The sequence below is a fragment of the Anabrus simplex genome, chromosome 4 (assembly GCF_040414725.1).
Source record: "Anabrus simplex isolate iqAnaSimp1 chromosome 4, ASM4041472v1, whole genome shotgun sequence".
NCBI lineage: Eukaryota > Metazoa > Arthropoda > Insecta > Orthoptera > Tettigoniidae > Anabrus > Anabrus simplex.
In genome coordinates, this window is record NC_090268.1 from 258,510,612 (window position 1) to 258,530,546 (window position 19,935).

A 19,935-nucleotide genomic window follows, 5' to 3' on the forward strand; every position below is an offset into this window, starting at 1 on the left:
CTTCAGCCATTTTCTCGTGATGAGTGTACATACATACATACATACATACATACATACATACATACATACATACAGACATTACGGAAAAGTATAAAGTACATTTCCTTGTTACTATGGACAAGACCGATACAGAAATACTATTTTTTTCAAATTCTAAGCAATGTACATACAAAACTCTTATTTTATATATTGTCCTATTAACTGCTTTTTAGATACACTGAAGTGCCAGAATTTAGTCCTGCAGCCGTTCTTCTCTTGTTCAAGGGAGTCCAGGACTCAATCTCTTTTTGGGTCATTTATTAATAATGATATTGGCTTTATGTCCTGCTAAATACATTTTAGAGTAGCCAAAGTGCCGGAATTTAGTCCCACAGTAGTTCTTTTTTAGTTCAAGGGAGTATCAAACTCTATCTCCATTTTGGGTCGAAGTCCAAGTTTCAGACGCTAAAAATATGAATAAAGTACATGAATTGCACCTTACACCATCTCTCTAATCCCATGTGCAGCCGCTATCTTGTTGCTAGTTCAGCTCTAAGCCCCGAAGTCACCTTCCGACAATACGCCCCTATGAAAATGAAATGGTGTTTGGCTTTTAGTGACGGGAGTGACCGAGGACAAATTTGGCTCGCCACATGCAGGTCTTTTGAACTGACGCCAATAGGCAACCTGCGCATCACGATGAGGATGAAATGATGATGGAGATGACACATACACCCAGCCCCCGTACCAGCAAAATGAACCAATTATGGTTCAAATTCCTGACCCTGCCGGGAATCGTACTCTAGACCCCTGTGACCAAAGGCCAGCATGCTAACCATTTAGCCATGGATACGGACGCCCCTATGAATAAAGCATACATATTAAGCCGTATAGCCGCCATCTTGATCAAAGTTCAACTCCAAGTCCGGGGAGGTTAAGTTAGATTAACGCGTCGTTAGCAAAAGATTAAGCTTCCATTTTTAGCCAGGGTGTAGTGAAGGGCAACCGGTTAGGGCCTGGTCAGCGTAAGGCTAAGCCAGCACTCTTAGCTAGTGTGTAAAGTTATGCCCAAGCAAGTGTAATGATGGGCAAGCGGTTAGGTTAACACCTGGTCAGCGTGAGCTTAAGTATCCATCAATTAGTTAAGGTGTAATGTTATGTCCGACTGGTGTAAGGAAGGGCAACCAGTTAGGTTAACGCCTGGTCAGTGTGAGCTTAAGCATGCACAGTTAGCTAGGGTGTAATGTTATGTCTTAGCTGGTGTGAGGAAGGGCAACTGGTTAGGTTAACACCTGGTCAGTGTTAGCTCAAACATGCACAGTTAGCTAGGGTGTAATGTTATGTCTTAGCTGGTGTAAAGAAGGGCAACCAGTTAGGTTAACACCTGGTCAGCGTGAGCTTAAGCCTGCACAATAAGCTAGGGTGTAATGTTATGTCCAAGCTGGTGTAAGGAAGGGCAACCGGTTAGGTTAACGTCTGGTCAGCGTGAGCTTAAGCCTGCACTGTTATGCTGTTAGCCTCGGCATCAAACTTAGGTCTGTAAGATTAACGCCCTTAGGTCTAGGGTCGAACCCGGGATCTGTGAGGTTAACCCATTAGTGCATGAAGTTTCCTGGTCGCATTTTAGTTAATTTTTTTGTGTTTTCCTAACCATATGTAAGTACATTAAATATATATTATGCATAGAACACGGGATATTGCGTACTTTGGTAGGGAGGTGCGATCCGAAAAATCGGATCACATGCAAGGATAAAATACACTGAGGAAGAGGGAGAGGAAGAGAAGACTCAATAATAGAAGACCAGTACAACACAACGATAGTTCCTTTATTGTTGATTTTGTCAGAATATCAGTTACACATACACTCACATACAAGAAACATGCTCAAATGTTGATACAAACAATATTTTTTGCTCAAAATTCTGTACTATCACACTTCTGTAGAGTTCTTCAAAGAAACTGCCTAAGGCATAATACCACCACTGTTTTCCTAGTATGAATGGTAGGCCTTGAAACATTTTGGGTGCAGGCCTACATCACATTTGTCGCACATGAATTTTGCTTTACCTGAACACTGGCGACATTTCTTTTCCGTGCTCACAGAAATAATCCAGTGGTTCCTTCCGTCGAAGCGACTATCTATGTTGGGATCACACGGTTGTTTTCCACTTCTAGAAACAGTTCCATGCGTCTTCAGCAAACTAACGCATACATCCCTTCGATACTTCAGGAGACTTTGCGATTTATCATCATCTAGCAAGACTTTACGCATTATCAGCCATGCATTGACAATACAAACGTCCAGTAAGTAAACAAAGATTGGCCAATACCACTTTTTTTGACGTATTCTGGTTCTGTATGTCGCCACTAACTGATCCATTAGATCTACACCCCCCATTCCTTTATTATAGGAGCCAAAATGTGTAGGCTGCTTGATTGTCACCTTTCCTTTCTTTTCCTTGGACCATCTAGAGCAGGTTCCTTCTCTATTTTCACCGTGGTTTGTTGCTATGGTAACAACATTGTTATCCTTCCACCTGACGGCAAGTATTTCACCCGAAGAGCGGAAATCGCTGGATCCACGCGGCAGTTTCTTCATTTCTGCTGTGCTGATGAGAGGGCATTTCTCAGTACGGCCTTCTCGAATAGTTCCCATTGCACAATAACCTTCATCAGACAGGTGTTTGAGCAATTTTATTGACGTGAGTATAGCTTGAACCCTTTGTGTGGGGGTACATCTGCAGATTTTATTAGTGAGATAACTGTATCACCACCTAAGCCAAACTGCTTCTCATCATTTTCTTCCTTCCCTGTATAAATTTTGAAAGACACCATATAACCAGATGAAGAACAAAGTGCCCAGTTCTTGAATCCAAATCTTATTGGTTTACCTCTTATATATTGCTTAGCATAATGTTTCCCATAGTATGGAATCATACTTTCGTCTATAGACAAGTGCTCTTCAAGTCCACCATGGCTCCTGAAATTTTCGTTCAGTATATCGATGATAGGTCTCAACTTGTACAGACGATCATTCGAGTCAATGTTGTCATTATCACTGAAATGCAGGTAGTGTAAAATACTTTCACATCTATTACAGCGGATACTGTTGGCTAAAAGCTTGGGAACATCTTCATCTGCTGACCAGTACATCCTTCTGTTGGGATATTTAGCATACCCTGATAAAAGCAGGCCTCCTATCAGCACCCAAAATTCTGACTCTGTTAGGCCGAGAATAACATTTTTCTGAGCTGCATATTTATTGCTTTCTTCTACAATTTTCTGTACCAAAAAACAACTGAAAAAAACTGCAATGGTGTTTGGCATGTTTCTGCAGTCTCAGACACAGGTATTGGTTCGCAATGAGTTTTCAAGACAGGATGAGGATCTGATTTCCTCCACGTAAAATTTTGTTTTTCCCTCACAGGAACACGTTTCTTCTTTCGCGGGAGTCCACCATTTTCATCTGTTTCAGATACCTGAACAACTTTTGAACCAGACGCGATAGGTTCTGGTATAAGTCCGAGAGAATTTTCGGTTTCTTCAAAGTCTGTGCCATTAGTCTGTATTTCACACGAGCTAATCATCATCCTCCAACCAAGGTGGTTAAGGTTACCCTCATGTTCGTCATCTGTTTCATCACTGTCAATGTCTGTCTCCCTACCCTCAGCTGGAACTGCAGCGTATATTACATTCTCAGTGTCATCACTGTCTTCCTGAAGCATTTCAATTATCTTAGCCACAGGGAGGCTGAAACAAAATGAGAAACAAATATTGTACTCATTATGTTGAGATCAGAAACATCCTACAACAATTACAACATTTAGTTGGTATTGTATAAGGAGAACAATGTAAGACTGCTTTGCATCTGATCGGATTTTTCGGATCCACGAAAATAAATCACGTTATTTCCAAAACGTATGAACGTACTTGTCTAAAATACATATCAAACAAAAGCATGGATTCTCAACAATACTTCTACAACAAGTAAGAGATCAGATATGTTATAAATAAGTGATATTTTTGCAAAATACTTACCACATGCTGTGAACAGTGCTCCTCTGAGATGCCATGTTGTCTTCTAATGAATACTGTATCAGTCTGGCCAACTGCACGCACTAACTAATGGTACTGACTTGTTCAGAAGGAATTACTGAACAGATATGAAAGTGGAAAGAAAAGAAAATCACACAATTATGAAATATAAAGCCTAAAATACCAAGATCTGATTTTTCGGATCATATGCACTAATGGGTTAAGCTCGGATACGCGCTTCGAACTAGGGTCTCTATGGTTAACGCCCTTAGGCCTCGAGTCTAACCCGGGGGTTTGTAAGGTTAAACCTGGACGCGTGCTTCAAACAAAGGTCTGTACGGTTAACACCCTTAGGCCTGGGGTCGAACCTGAGGCCTCTAAGGTTAAGCCTGGACACGGAGGTCTGTAAGGTTAAGCCTGGAGAAGTAGCCAGCGTAAGGTCATGGGAGGTTAAGAGTGCGCCATTAGCTAGCAGCCCGCATCGTGCTGTGACATCACTCAAAGGATCAGACCTCGCCCAGAGGCCACCGGATTCCGGCGAACTCTCCACTTATACCATTGACATAACGAGTAGAAGAGAAAGTGTGAGCTCTTAAGTTGTTCCCTGTTGGCTAGTATAGGGACTGTGATGAATCGTCCACTAGGGGCAGCACCGTTGCTATCTGAGGATTGGTATCTGTAGTTGTAATATGGTTATGTTCGGTAGTGTTGTTCTGTGAGGCAATTAACTGTTGTGCATTATTGTTAAGTGGAAGTGAAGAGCATGTAATTTGGTGATGGTATTCTTTTATTTAGTGTAAATATAGTGCTGAGTTTATGAAACTTACAAAAATACCAACGAGGAAAAAATGCCTACTTGCTTCGTTCCAGGATGTAAGTCTGGCTACAAAACTACAAAAGGTAAACACTTCTTCAAACCACCTAAAAATGAAGCAGAATTTTCAAAATGGGAAAAGGCAATTCTCAGAAAGGATAAAAAGCTTTCTGGTAAGTGTTATGTGTGTGATTCACATTTTTTTTGATAAAGGCGAACAGGTAGAAATTCCTAGAGATAGATCGAAACTGAAAACCAGTGCTGTCCCTCATATATTCCCCAATTTGCCACAATATCACACGAAACAATTAAACAAATGAAAATCACCCCGTAAAAGACACCGCGAATTAAATTTTGATGCTTTTTCTGAGAGTGCTAAAAGAAATGAAATAGATTCATACACAGCTAAAAAGAAAATAAGTTCACTTCGAAAAAAACTAAAGAGAAAGGGACGTAATATAATGACTATCCGTAATACATTGAAAATAGCTAATGCTAAGATTATGTTGCTAGAAAAACAACTAAGAGATTTCAAATTACAGCCAAATTATTCAAGTGAGCCGACATTAAGCAGAAACCAAAAGGTGATTATTGACACCATGCTAAACAAATTGTTTAGGAGGATATATAGTACGCAATGTATCCAAGGTCACAAAATGTCATAAATGTGTTAGCCTGCTTCACGGAAAGCCTACAGAAGAAATACTTGCCGCAGCCCTCACATTTATTAGGGACTATAGCAATAAATATAGCACTGACAGCACTTTCCTCAACCATCCTTCAAGAGCTGTTTATAATGTGTTCGTGCAAGTTGAAAGTGTGGTGGAACAAAAACTCTCCTGTGAACATAGTCTATGGGGCGATATATTTTACGAGTGCTTGGACACGTTGTACAGTATCACTATTAATTCGAAAGAATTAGGATGCTGTGATGATCATGTGCTACATTATATGAAATGTCGATTTTATTTTGTAACAAGACAGATGAGAAAGGAACTTAAATCTTATAAGACCACAAAGTCTACCCGCAAGCTATCTAAACTATCTGACAACTGACTTCTGGAATGGTAAGCAAAAGCATAGTATTCTGCATGCAATAATTGTGTTTTATTTGTATGCTCACTTGTAAGCTCAAGCTCAGATACAGCTAGGAGAGCGGCCTAGCAGAGGAACCGATGAAGTAGGGGAGTGATCACACTTCTTTCTTCTACTCGCTATGCTACTGATAAGAGCTCAGTCAAAATATGCCACCCATCAAATTTTCACTGCAGAACAAGAAACAGAACTGGAGCAGTATTTGTTCAACTATTCACAAATTTAATTTAATTTAATTAATGCAGCCAATGGCCATGGAATCATTATATACATAAATAAATGTTCACTTAGTCACTACAAAATTTGGTCAAGGACACCACTCTTTTTCCACATTCCTGGAGGTTATAGTGGTTGCAACGATTCTTGCACAGCTGACACATACAATCCTCCTGCAGATCATGATGTTTCGTATTGTCACATATTTTGTGATGGAAGCCATGTACCACAAATCGCGTCATGACATGTCGTAGCTCATAATTTGATTGTTTCCAATCTTGAGTCATCATGGCATCCGTGGTATAAAATGTGCTCCTTATTTCCTTTTTCTTTGAATAAAGTTCTTGTAGAACACTGTTGCAGGCAGGTGTAGAATGTAGTAGCATCCACTCTCGCAGGTCCTCTATGAAGAACCTTTCTCTTATTAGTTCATATACCAATCGTGATGGAGTACATTTTGATAGGCTTAGACCTTTCTTTAGATAAGCAGCTTTCGTCTTCTCTAAATCTCTTAAATTACTCTTGGTAAGATGGTCCCACATTAGATGTAGTCCGTAACTTACAATTGGTGAGAGAGCTTCATCACTGTATCCACCGGGACTCTGCAGATGCTTGATTTCATTCATGGCTATTACCGCAGCAGCGACCTTGTCTTTTATATGTAGCGTGAAAGTGGTATCCGTGACCTGTAGAGTCATTCCCAGGTACTTAAAGAAGGCAGGCGTCGATAATCTCTCACTCTTATAATAAATTGTGTCTTTGAATGCAATTTTCCCTCCTCGGCTGAATGTCAAGACTACTGTTTATTTTGCATTCAGCTGTAAATCGTTTCTACCTGCCCATTCCACTAATCTATCAAAAGTTGTTTGTAGATCTTCACTGGACAAAGACACAACTGCCATATCATCCGCATAGACATACATTTTTATATTCTCCGCACTTACTCTCCTGATTGTGTCCATGGTCGCTATGTTGAACAGGATTGGGCTCAACGTATCCCCCTGAAGCAGTCCTGTTGTTTGTTCTATTGGAAAGGACGTTGTCAAGTTGTCGTCAATTTGTACGTAGTTCTCTGCAAGTATATTTTGTATCAGAACAAATAGGGCATTATCACTTCCAATAAGTGGCTCAAGTTCTTCTCTCAGTAATGTTCTGTTGACCGAGTCAAAGGCCTTTGAGAAGTGGATGAAAGCAACATATAGTTTCTGCTTCTGTCTCCCTGTTGTTTCTAGCATGTCATTTTGTAAGCAATGAACAGTGTGTAGAGTAGATCTGCCCCTTCGAAACCCAAATTGCTCTTCCGGTATCACACGGTTCACAAGTTCTGTTAGTCTTTTTTCAAGGAGCTTAGTCAGTATTTTAAATGGAATACATTCTAATGCAATACCTCTGTAAGCGTGTGGATCCTCATGATTTCCTTTCCCCTTGTATAGTACCTTTAGTGTGGCGTACTTCCATCTGTCTGGAATGGACTGCTTATGAGGCATTGATTCATGACGGATGTCCAAGCTGCTTTGAGCTCGGTAATGCTCTGTTTTGAATGTTCATTAAATAAGTTATCTGGACCACAAGCCTTGTTGTCTTTACTTTTCCGAATTGCCTCCTCTACTTCGTCTTCTGTGAACAGCCGGGTAATGGTAATGTTGATATTGTCGTTCTTCTTGGATGGTCCGCGAGTCCTTGGCATCTACTGTAGTACCTTACTGAAATGTGATGTCCACGTTTCCATTGTCATGTGCCTTGGGAATTTTGGTAGCCTTGGTTGCAGAACCCTGTAGAGAGTTTGTTCCGCTCTTTCTATCAATTTAATTTCGGTTATACGTTGGAATGCTTCCTTGGCTTCTTTAATCACCTTCTTGTAAAGCTTCCTTAGTGTTGAGTATGTTTGTTTCTGTCTGAGATCTGGTCACTTTATGTAGAGCATCTAATGCATTCCTCCTTGCCTGGTAGCAAGCAGCATTGGACCATGGCTTAGCTCTACGTTTGTTTGATTGTTCTGTTACCTTTGAGTTTTCCAGCATATTTTCTATGATATGTACTGCTTCGTTCAGATTTCCCAAACGTATCCTCTCTAAGAGATCCGATGTTCTTGCTAATTCCTCAGCTAGGACGGCGCTATCAATCATCCTCAAATTCGTCTCTTGTCGTGGATGAAAAACCCTGTCATATCCTCTATGATGAAGGTTGTCTCTACTGGTAAGTGCTTCCTGACAATTACATCTTCAAGAACTATCTCTTTCTTGAGGATGAGTCCTTTCATGTTTGAGAAGATGAGGTTGACTGTGCTGCTCCCGTTATATGGGAAGTATGTTTTCTTCTCTGGATCATTAAGAAGGTTCCAACCTTCTGTTTCTAGGAAATCTAGAATGAGTTTTGTCTTTGTAGTCTGATAATCTATTCTACAGTTCAGATTACCAGTCATTATGAAGGGCTCACTCTTGTTTATGTTACTGAAGGCTGTGCTACATTCCTCATGATACTTTCATGGGTGTCTGGTGAGAAGTATACACCCTTTATGGTGCACATTGTAGATTTTACGACTAAGATGTTCTCATTTTTAAGAATCAGTTCAAAAGGTGATAGACCTGGACTTATTAAACATGAAATAGGTTAGGGGCACGCAGCTGTGAGCTTGTATCCGGGAGATAGTGGGTTCGAATTCCACTGTCAGCAGTCCTGAAGATGGTTTTCCGTGGTTTGCCATTTTCACACCAGCAAATGCTGGGGCTGTACCTTAATTAAGACCACAGCCGCTTCCTTACAACTCCTAGACCTTTCCTATTCCATCGTCGCCATAAGACCTATCTGTGTCAGTGTGATGTAAAGCCCATAGCAAAAAAAGTAAAAATGAAATACCTCCTTTTGGACCCTGCGTTACTAGTACATGGACCGCATACTTATCTGGTGGAGTCTATTCCTATGTTTAAAAGGTTTCTAATAATACTACGATATCATAGGTATCCAATCGATCTTGACTTGATGAGCTATAAGCGTTCTTTAGTCCTTCTATATTCCAAGTTATGCATTGGAGCTTCTTGTATGGTGTAAGATTCCTATCACTCTTCTCTCTTAGTCCGTTACAGTCATTATTGGTGGAGTCGAACATCGTCTTGTGTGTTCCTTCAAAAGGGACGAACGAACAGTCTCACCATCATTCCTTTCGGCCAGTACTGTGGCTGGCTGACTACATCCAACATCTCAAATGGTATTCCTACTTTAAATGCCTTGTTATTGCCCTGTGTAGTAAGCTTGTCATACTCGATCCTTCTTTCCTCTGCGCCGTTCTCCTTTAGGTACAATATTATACCTTCCTTATCTGTTGAATGGTGTAGACGACCTACATACAGCCATGCTGCTCGGTCACCTACTTTCAAGTGTGTTTCCTTCTACCTCTCTTGTGCCCATTATAGGGGTGTTGCTATTCCTGTGCCTTCGTCTTTCTACCTTCTCCAATTTGTGCTCTTCTTCTATCAACTGGTCGCCAAGTGCAGTATGGTTTGATGTACCAGAAAACTAGGGACTTTGTATATGAACATGCTTTGACCTTGGGAAATGAAAATCCGCCTTCTTGGAGGTTGAATAAATGTGCTGGGAAAGAGCGGATGCTTAGTTTTATGCAGCAACATCCAATTTTATCATCAAGAAAACCTGAGAATACTAGTCTCGCAAGAGCATCAAGTTTTAACCAAGCAAATATTTCAATGTTCTTTGATAACTATGAGCTCCTCCTTGCAAAATACAATTTTGCTCCAGACAGAATAATAAATGTTGATGAAAGTAGGGTAACCACTGTAATGCCTACCCCCAAAGTCCTAGCCAAGACTGGAGCAAAGCAGGTTGGTCAGACAGTGTCTTCTGAGTGATGGCAACTTGTAATTTTTATGGGAATTGTTGATGCTGCAGGGAATGCATTTCCACCAGCATACATATTTCCCTGTGTAAAATTGCAAGATCATTTTCTCATAGGGGCTCCAAGGGGCAGTTTAGGCCTTGTAAACCTTAGTGACTAGATTACAGTAACATCATTTCTTGAAATTATCAAGCATCTCCAAAAGATATGCAAGTCTTCTAAGGGTGATCCCATACTTGTCTTGTTCAACAATCATGAAAGCCACTGTTGCTTAAAAACTATAATGTTTGGTCGTGAATATGGTATGGTCTTTTGAACATTTCTGCCTCACTGCACTCATAGAATCCAGCCACAAGGCACAAGGATCTTCGGTCCGTTTAAGACCAGATGCAGGGAAGCATTTAATACATGGATCTATGAAAATCCAGGAAGGACCATAGAACTGACAAATGTACCATTCAGTTAGTCATTTTCCAAGAACAATATTGTGTCTGCATTCAGGAAGACTAGACTTTGGCCACCAAATCGTTTTGTCTTTACTGACACAAACTTTGCTCCATTCCATTCTCAAATAGCACCACCAAATGTCATATGGCTCTAGAAAAACCGCAAGAATCGATGGCAGCACTATAACTGAGGCGTGGAATGAATGATGAGAAGTGAGAATTCAAACACCATCTGGGATGAAGAATTAACAGACAGACAGACAGACAGACAGACAGACAGACAGACAGACAGACAGACAGACAGACAGACAGACAGACAAGAACCCACTTGATACGTGTTATATTACCCTGGTTTTAAATAGTAACAAAATAAAAGTGAAAGAAATATGACTTACATGACAGGGCGTGTGGAGTACTTTGCACACTAAAATGCACTGCTGCTGTTTATTTCAATTCACTGCTGTTCACTTGAAGGTATAACAACATAGCTTTTCATTACAGCTGCAAATTCACCGTTGTAAAACAACAATGAAACATTTCAACGCAATGTTATTTGTTGGTGGCATATTTTATACATTGTCATACCCACTCGAGGGTTAAAAGCCAGTAAATTTACCAACATGAGGTTGACATATCTGAGCACCTTGAAATACTACCAGACTGAGCCGGGATCAAACTCATAAATTTGGGCTTATAAGGCCAGCGACGAGTGCTTCTACCATCTGAGCCACTCATTCTGGCTAACTTAAAAATGAGTTTGCTTGTGATCTGAGTTTTCTAGTAGGCCTATAGCAATGCATGTGTCAAAGTTTCAGTATCTGTCTTGTACTTATATTCTCCAGGGCGAATGAAGTATTAAGTGTTGGTACTCATGTAGGCCTAGTTCAGCATTCCTGCTGGAAGGCAGTGCCAGTGTTAATTGATCTTGATGTGACTGCATTTCATAATATGAAACAGCAGGTGCTTGTTCATGTGATGCAGAGTATACACAATTGAAAATGCTCGCTTCCAGCTGAAAGAAACTTTTAAATATACATTTCGCTTTAAAAGATGACCTTAACTTTGTCTCTTTTGATATTTTCTTCATCCAAAAAGTAAATCTGGAATATAATGAAATACCCTTCTGCATACTTCGACTGCATCCCCCACCCACAGGAGGAAGTGTGTTTGGTCCGTGAGAGTGATTTTATTTTGCTCAAGTCTGCCGGCAAGCTGGTGAGGACCCTCCTATCTGCCATCTGGGATGCATTGATTTCACAAACTCATAGCATGATAGAATATTCTTTGCTGTCCTGTGGATTGTACATGGAACACAAAAACACCATTACCATGAATTGAATTTATAAGGATTAAATGCAGTATTGAATGATACAATATTCTTTGCTGTTCTGTGACTCAAGCAGCCACATACAACAATACACTAGATTATCACGTGTTGTGGCTGAACTGTTATCATTAATTGACAAAACAAGAGAGCGGACATCTGGCCCGAATTCTACGCAACAGATGCGATGCTAGATCGGAACTGGACAGGACCAAACAAGAATTTACGAAGCGCCATAACTAGGCTCGCGGTGCACGGTTTCCACCACAAGCTATGCACAAGAAACAGTTTCCACGAACCCTCACCAGAGTGTGTATGCAGCCTCTGCGGGAAGGCCTGTAAACGCTACCACTTCAGCAAGTGCCACAAGCGCACTAAATCACTAATAGAATATAGCAAAGAACAATGAACCTTAACCCTCTACACGTTTGTGCGCTTTTCTTATTAATAATAATAATAATTATTAATTCACAGATCTATGAGTATGATTATCAGTCAGTGTAAAAGTGTCCCTTGTATCTGTACTCTACTTTATGTTTTTTTACCTTGTGCCACTGATTTTATCTGCTGCATGAAGAAAGACATCTTGTGGTCAATATAGACTGAAGCACAATGAGGTGAAAAAGGTCAATAGAGGTGGGATGGTTTTCAGTCCCATATTAGATTAAAATCCCTTTTGGCAGGGTCTTGGTTTAATTTTGCTGTTAGAATATACTTGTATCCTGAAAGATAGCCAAATCTATAGCAGTGTGCTCCTGCTGGTGACTCAAAGCAATTCTACAGTAGACACAAAAAGTTCTCAATATCTAGGATAACTTTGTGGAACTCTTTCAATGTGTTTTGATGCTTGTCATCATTTTGGAGCCCCTTCAACCAGAAATTTCAAATCCACAACATTGAAAATGTTGTCTATATCATGTGTAAACGGTGTTCCCTAAGCCACCCACACCAAATTCCTTACAAAACTATTGCAAGTGACCAGCTAAAAAGCTGCATTGCCAACTGATATTTAGGCCTACCTTCTGAAAAATTACTATACTGAGATTTACAATCTGACAGAAAACAGCCTGGCATGTTGATGTGATCACCGTATTTAATAACAACACTCAATTCACACTTAATCAATATTATACACTGCATGGTACCCACGCAACATTGGATTCAAATGCTATGGTACTCGTTCAGGCCAAACAATGTCTGAGGTGCGTGGTGCTGAAATATGGAACTAACTTCTTTTTTTTTTTCTTTTTCTTTCTTTCTTTTGCAAGTTGCTTTACGTCGCACTGACACAGATAGGTCTTATGGCAACGATGGGGCAGGGAAGGGCTAGGAGTGGGAAGGAAGCGGCCGTGGCCTTAATTAAGGTACAGCCCCAGCATTTGTTGGTGTGAAAATGGGAAACCACAGAAAACCAACTTCAGGGCTGTCGGCAATGGGGTTCGAACCCACTATCTCCCGAATACTACTGGCCGCACTTAAGCGACTGCGGTTATATAGCTCGGTAGAACTAACTTCTCTGGTCAACGAAGCTTTATGGAAGTTCCAACTCTTAATAATATACTTGCATGTATTCTCTAATGGCATAGTAGCCCTATCTGCTAAAAGCAGAACACTGGCATCAATTGTTACAAAAAGGAAAAAAATACAGAAGTTAATAGGATAAGGAACTAAAGCAGAACGACGGAGAAATTCTCCGCATTGCGTGTAATTTTTAACTAGCTATAGACAGATGACATCTTGAGAATGGCAGATAAAATATACCAGATAACCTCTTTTAGATAAGGTTAACTGGATAAATGAGGTATACATGTAAATTTCCATTACCAACCAGGATAAATAAAGACAATAGAGAGTATAAGAAATTGCATATATAACTTCACTCGCTCTTTAGATAAAATAAAATGAATGATTCATTATCAATAAAATGGTTCTCAAAATATAAGGTTAGGAAATACTTCAACACATGAATATTACAATGTCAATAATGATTGGCATCTCATGTTGTATTTAAGACAAATATAATAATAAGTACTAACCGAGAAAGACCGAATACTTTGGATTTTAAATAACTGCTCCAACATATTTCTACAAAAAATATTTCAAAACAATTTGAAAGGTTACGCCATAAGAACCTGTGCCCTGTGGTAACGGAATCTCCCCTTCTATTGTTTTAATGACAAGAGAGAGCTGAGTTGCAACTGAGCAAGACCAACTTGAACTGAGCCTTCTTCATGACAGCCACAACAGCAAACATTTTACTTTGACATTAAAAACTGCCTTTTGCTTTACTGGGTTTAGGTTTAGTGTGCTTATTTGGAATGCCAGTACATCCAGTTTTTCTACTTTCTCGTTTAATTACATTTTCTTATATTACCCTGTAATCTAACCGGTATATAAATTTCGTTTCAGATACGTTGGTACTTTTAGTGGGGGTCAATGTAGAATTTCTTTATCTGAAGTTAGTGTTTGTTTCTATGCATGTGGAAAATATTCGTGAGAGATGTGTGTTAATCTTACGGATTTTTTGTATTAATCTTTGATCTACAAATAACATTTATAAAAAATTGTGGATAGTTAGTAACAAGTGACTTGCCTTTCTTCACATTGAACGAGTAAATTTTCTGTGGGACTCTGGACAGGTTGTATCCACTCCATTTCAGTTGCACATGGCTGTTTTTCACCCGTGATAATGGAAATACACTGTGACAGTGCAGAAGATTCTGTAATAAGTACTGGGGAATTAGTGTTGACAACAGTTGCTGCAAGGAATGCTGAAATTGTCACAAGAAATGGTGAGTTGCTACCGGTTTGGTCTGTTGTATGACATATTACTCGCCGTGGATGTAGAACACGCAGTTACAGGGAACACCATGTGAACGGGTTGCGCTTGTACAGTATGTGACGTGACATCGTATGTTTGCTAAATAGCGTGTACGTATAAGTTCACCTCTTAGGGAGACGGACCGTTGTTGTCACTGTGTACCTATGTGAAGTATATTACATTAGAGCGTAAATGTCATTTAGTGTAGGGAAGAGTTGATAAAAGGAAACATTGTATAAATCAGAGGCATATTGAATTTTCTATCTCTAGTCTAATGTAAATTTTCTTGCGGTAATCAGAATTATAAAGTAATTTAAAATCAAAACCCTACTTTTTTGCAGAGCTATGTTGCAAATATTCCACATAAATGACTAAGAGGAAATATACCATATGCCAGAATGGATCATATTTCCTAATACCTCATTCTGGACTCCTGCTGTACTTGAATTCATTGATTTTAATCTGCAAGAGGCTCTCGCTTTAAAAAAAAAGTGTGTGGCATTGTACTGATCTATAATACGACATCCTAAATAGGCCAACTAAATTTTGTTTAAAATATAAGTTAGTTTCAGTATGAAAGAAATGTCAGATTAGTTCTGTAGACCTATTTGAGTATTTATATTATCAGTTTAGGAATTGCCTAAAGTAGGCTTATAACTTATTCTAACCTCTGTTAGATAAGCATAATAGCCTAGATCATTGTAATTTTAGAGTAGTAGGCTAGTGAATGAAGCTAGTGCTAAGAGCACTGTACGGGTACCTGTACTTACCATTTCCCCTGAATTCAAAACACAGCAGATGTACATGCCATACAGGCAGTTAGTGAATGAGTAACTTACCTAATATGAAGGTATGATTTTTATGTTTATTACTCATGGTGTTAAGAGATGTTGATAAAATATTGTTCCCCAAGGGGTTCATAAACATACTAGTAAATTTACTGACATTCATAAAATGATGACTGAATGTACTATTTGCACAACTTTTAGTGATATTTGGTGTTATGGGGGTGAGCTCTCCTGGTTCTGGTAATACTGCCAATTGAATGGAAATGAAATCTGAATTGAATCGACAATATGATCAATCAATATGAATTTTCTAGACATTTATTATCACAATTGTGTCACACACACATTATTTAACATTATATAACATTTCTCGATATGAATCTTGTTCCTAGCATGAATTCTATATTGTGGCTTTGCTGTGTAAACAACAACAGTACTAGTACGTAAAGTTTACGCCAGATGTCGCGATGCATAAGCGATTCATAGTTTGTGTTTCAAAGGTTGCCAATATGAATCTCGAAGATAACGAAAGTCGACCGATTCAGCACTAGGGAGCCCATGTATCCCTAAAAGTTGCGTGAATAGTACTGATATTGATGGCGCTTCTGTACCCAGTGTGCATGTTAGGAGTCGGGCTGGGTTGCTCGGATGGTAGAACGCTGGCCTTATGAGCCCACCCAACTGGCCAGGTTCAAACCTGGTTTAGTCTGGTGGTATTTCAAGATGAAGATGCCGGGCTGAGTGGCTCAGACGGTTAAGGCGCTGGCCTTCTGACCCCAACTTGGCAGGTTCGATCCTGGCTCAGTCCGGTGGTATTTGAAGGTGCTCAAATACGTCAGCCTCGTGTCGGTAGATTTTTTTTTTGCTATGGGCTTTACGTCGCATCGACACAGATAGGTCTTATGGCGACGATGGGATAGGAAAGGCCTAGGAGTTGGAAGGAAGCAGCCGTGGCCTTAATTAAGGTACAGCCCCAGCATTTGCCTGGTGTGAAAATGGGAAACCACGGAAAACCATTTTCAGGGCTGCCGATGTCGGTAGATTTCATGGCACGTAAAAGAACTCCTGTGGGACTAAATTCCGGCACCTCGGCGTCTCTGAAAACCGTAAAAGAGTAGTTAGTGGGACGTAAAACAAATAGCATTGTTATTATTATTAGTATTTCAAGATGCTCAAATACGTCAGCTTCATATCGGAAGCTTTACTAGCATGTAAAAATTCCAGCACCTCTGTGTCTCTAAAAACCATAAAAGTAGTTAATGGGACTTAAAATCAATAACATAATTATTATATGCAAATGATCATAATATTTAGGAAAGAGAAGAAGCGTGGAAAAATGTGTAGCAATACCTAATGTAGCGGAAAGGAGAGGTCTTTCCTTTATGCTTTCCAGGGACCCACAATCCCACCCCAAGAAGTATTCTTACTTATATAGAAGGATGAAATTCGATATGCAAAATGGGACTATTTTGTGTAGTCGCTATCGGCTGACCAAGTTTTCTGTTGTCTCCGATAGAACTTGCATCGAGTCTAGCCACAGGGCTACCACATTTGGTAACAATAAGGAAACTCTGTATTAGAAATTGGGTGACGCTTGCATACCCTGTCCCGTTTTTTTGTCATGTCTGTCCAGACCAATAGTTTTGTCACGGTACTTGGTCTTTTCCAGGAAATACCAGAGGTCTGTATGCTTTTTTGTGGCACAACATGGAGGCTTATGCCCCCAGACCCCATTTGCTTGCCATGCAAATCTGGGTTTGGTGTTCATTAATGCTTTTGTCACAGGAGTAGGGCCTTGGTGGTTAATGTGCTGACATTGGCAAGCCTGCTTGAGTGTTTTGTGATGTCGTCCATACTGTGCCATGCTGGATCTCTAACCTATCTTTTGCCTACTTTGTATGCATATACTGCATTACTGTACTGTGGAATTGTACATGGGGCACAAAATCACCATTACCATGAATTGAATGTATAAGAATTAAATGCAGTATTGAAAAGATTGATAGATTCTAGTTAAGTTAGTGTAGTTTATGCATACATAGATATGAACGATGCTCTCTCTCTCTCTCTCTCTCTCTCTCTCTCTTTTGCAATTGGCTTTACGACGCACTGACACAGATAGGCCTAGGTCTTATGGTGACGATGGGACAAGAAGGGGCTAGGAGTGGTAAGGAAGCGACCATGGCCTTAATTAAGGTACAGCCTTAAGCCCTATCTTCCATGTTCTAGTCTCTTATTCCCCTAGCTAACCTATTTGCCTGGTGTGAATATGGGAAACCATGGAAAACCATCTTCAGGGCTGCCGACAGTGGGGTTCGAACCCACTATCTCATGAGTACTGGATATGTCCGCACTAAAGCGACTGCAGCTATTGAGCTCAGTAAATGCTCTTTTTAGAATGGTTAGTAAAGTCCTTGTGCGTGTATATATGATATTGTTAGGTCTTTCAGCATTATGTGCAAGCCCCCTGTGAATTTACTAAGTGTCTCCACAATCATGTATTTGCAATTAGCTCTGTGGCCTCATTTAGTTCCACAATTCAATGTTAATCACTACATCGTCAAAAATTGAGTCTAATCACTGTGACATTGTTCTCCCTCTATTTCTCTTACGCCCTATCTTTCATGTTCTAGTCTCTTATTCTCCTAGCTAATCTATCCTTGTCCATTCACCTCACTTGACTCTTCATCCATAGAGTTTATTCTTAACTCAAAATACAGACATTAGCCTATGATATTTTGATTTGTTCATGTTTTCAAGAATTGTACTTTATTGAAGAATTAGTCATTTGTACCTCTACACAAGAGGAGTAGGTGCTTTGGGTGGAAAATATGGTATACTTTTTTTTTTTCTTGACATGTTGACGTGTTTTAAAATGATTTGTAATTTCCTTTACATTTCCTTTCATTTGACTTAAGTGAATGATAGCTTTGTTTGCATTGGAAGCTTGTTTATTTATTTACTTGAGTCAGAAGCATACAATAGAACTTTTTTGTTTTGGTTTTCACATTACAATTTAGTAACAGTGAAACAGAAGGAATTTATACACATATATGCCAAGATGTTATTAATAGTCTTTGCCCAGAAGCGAGCAACTGTGACTGTATTTCCTTGTGCTTTGAGCAAATCCTCCTCACTGCAAGAATCAAGGCAATGCGAGCACTGACACAGATGCTTGGCAGTCTGCACCTCTCCGCATTCATCCAAATATCCCCAATTCACTACTGTACGCGCACTTTTTAGTGATAGATTTTTGTACTCGATGAGGAGTCAGGAGGGACCACTGCCGGTTCCGGTAAATACTGCCAACTGAATGGAAATGAAATCTGAATTGAATCAATAATATGATCGATCGATATGAATTTTCTAAACCTTTATTATCTTTACGCCAATAACTGTGTCACACACACAATATATAATACTATATAATATTTCCCGATGCGAAACGTGTTCCTAGCATGAATTCTGTAGTTTGGCTTTGCTGTGTAAACAACAACAGTACGAGTACGTAAAGTGTATGCCAGATGTCGCACAGCGATGATAAGCGATTCCTAGTTTGTGTTTCTTAGGTTGCCAATACGAATCTCGAAGATAACCAAAGTAGATCGACTCAGCACTAGGGTGTAAATCTATCGCTAAAAAGTGCGCAGATAGTAGGTTGTCCTTTGACTTTCCAACACCTGTTCAGAGATCTCCGTATGAACCAGTCCAAGTTGTGTCCGGTTGGTAAGCATTCAGCTGGTTTTGTTCATGTTTGAAGATGACTTGTTCTGCCTGCCCACAATTTTTCTCTGGCTTTCTTCAGAGATGTATTTAGTGGAGATGTTGACTGTAGGAAGCTCCTCCAAGATTTCAATTTAGGCTTTGGTGGAGTGTGTCTGTTTAGAGGACGTAGCTCATTTTCTTCAATTTTTTCCCTTTTGGCATTTGCGGCTTCTTCCCGGAGTATATCAGGAGCAGCAATTCCTGCTATACAATACAGTTTGTCAACTGGAGTTGGCTTCAAACATCCAGTAATTAGTCTCACAGTTTCATTAAGTGCCACATCTACTTGCTTTGCATGGGCGGATTTATACCATACTGGGCAGGCATATTCACCGGCGGAAAAGGAAAGTGCTATGGCAGAAGTACGGACCACCCCAGCACCCCAATTACTACCAACAAGTTTCTGAATGATTTTACGGGCTGACACCTTGTGTTTGGTGTTTAGGCAATGCCGTCGGTAGGTAAGTGACCTGTCTAAGGTAATTCCAAGTTATTTGAGTGTACAACAGTGCTCCAATTCGGTGCCTTCTCAAGTCTCAGTTTTCTTCCTGCCTGTCTGTTTCGAAGATGGAAAGCACTGACCTAAGTCTTTTGTGGGTTTGGCTTCAGGTGGTTCTTGTTGTAGTAGTCGGTAAAGGTTCCTAGAGCTCCTGTAAGCATCTGTTCTGCTTCTTCAAAATCACTTGTCTGTACCGTCAAAGCAAGGTCGTCGGCATATATGAAACTTTTAGTTACATGAGGTTTGGGCGGACCGGGTTTTTTAACCTTAAATGGTTAAATCCATTGGCACGGGGGCTGGGTG

General features: G+C 40.0%; 2 protein-coding genes across 4 annotated transcripts in view; one reads left to right on the plus strand and one right to left on the minus strand.

Moving 5' to 3' along the window:
- LOC136871864 (bolA-like protein 3) overlaps nucleotides 1–13,940 on the minus strand; it is an 80,675-nt gene extending 66,735 nt beyond the window's left edge. Inside the window, exon 1 of the mRNA XM_067145507.2 lies at nucleotides 13,796–13,940. Within this exon, the coding sequence (XP_067001608.1) occupies nucleotides 13,796–13,840 (45 nt within the window). The 5' untranslated portion in view covers nucleotides 13,841–13,940. The remainder of the gene's footprint in view (nucleotides 1–13,795) is intronic.
- Nucleotides 13,941–14,424: 484 nt separating this feature from the next.
- LOC136871863 (uncharacterized) overlaps nucleotides 14,425–19,935 on the plus strand; it is a 94,607-nt gene continuing 89,096 nt past the window's right edge. The window contains exon 1 of one of the 3 annotated variants that reach the window (XR_011018045.1): nucleotides 14,425–14,551. The gene's annotated coding sequence lies outside the window, so the exon portion shown is untranslated. Of the gene's footprint in view, nucleotides 14,552–15,335; nucleotides 15,431–19,935 lie in introns of those variants that run through there. The other 2 variants (XM_068227230.1, XM_067145505.2) reach the window with 2 other exon arrangements.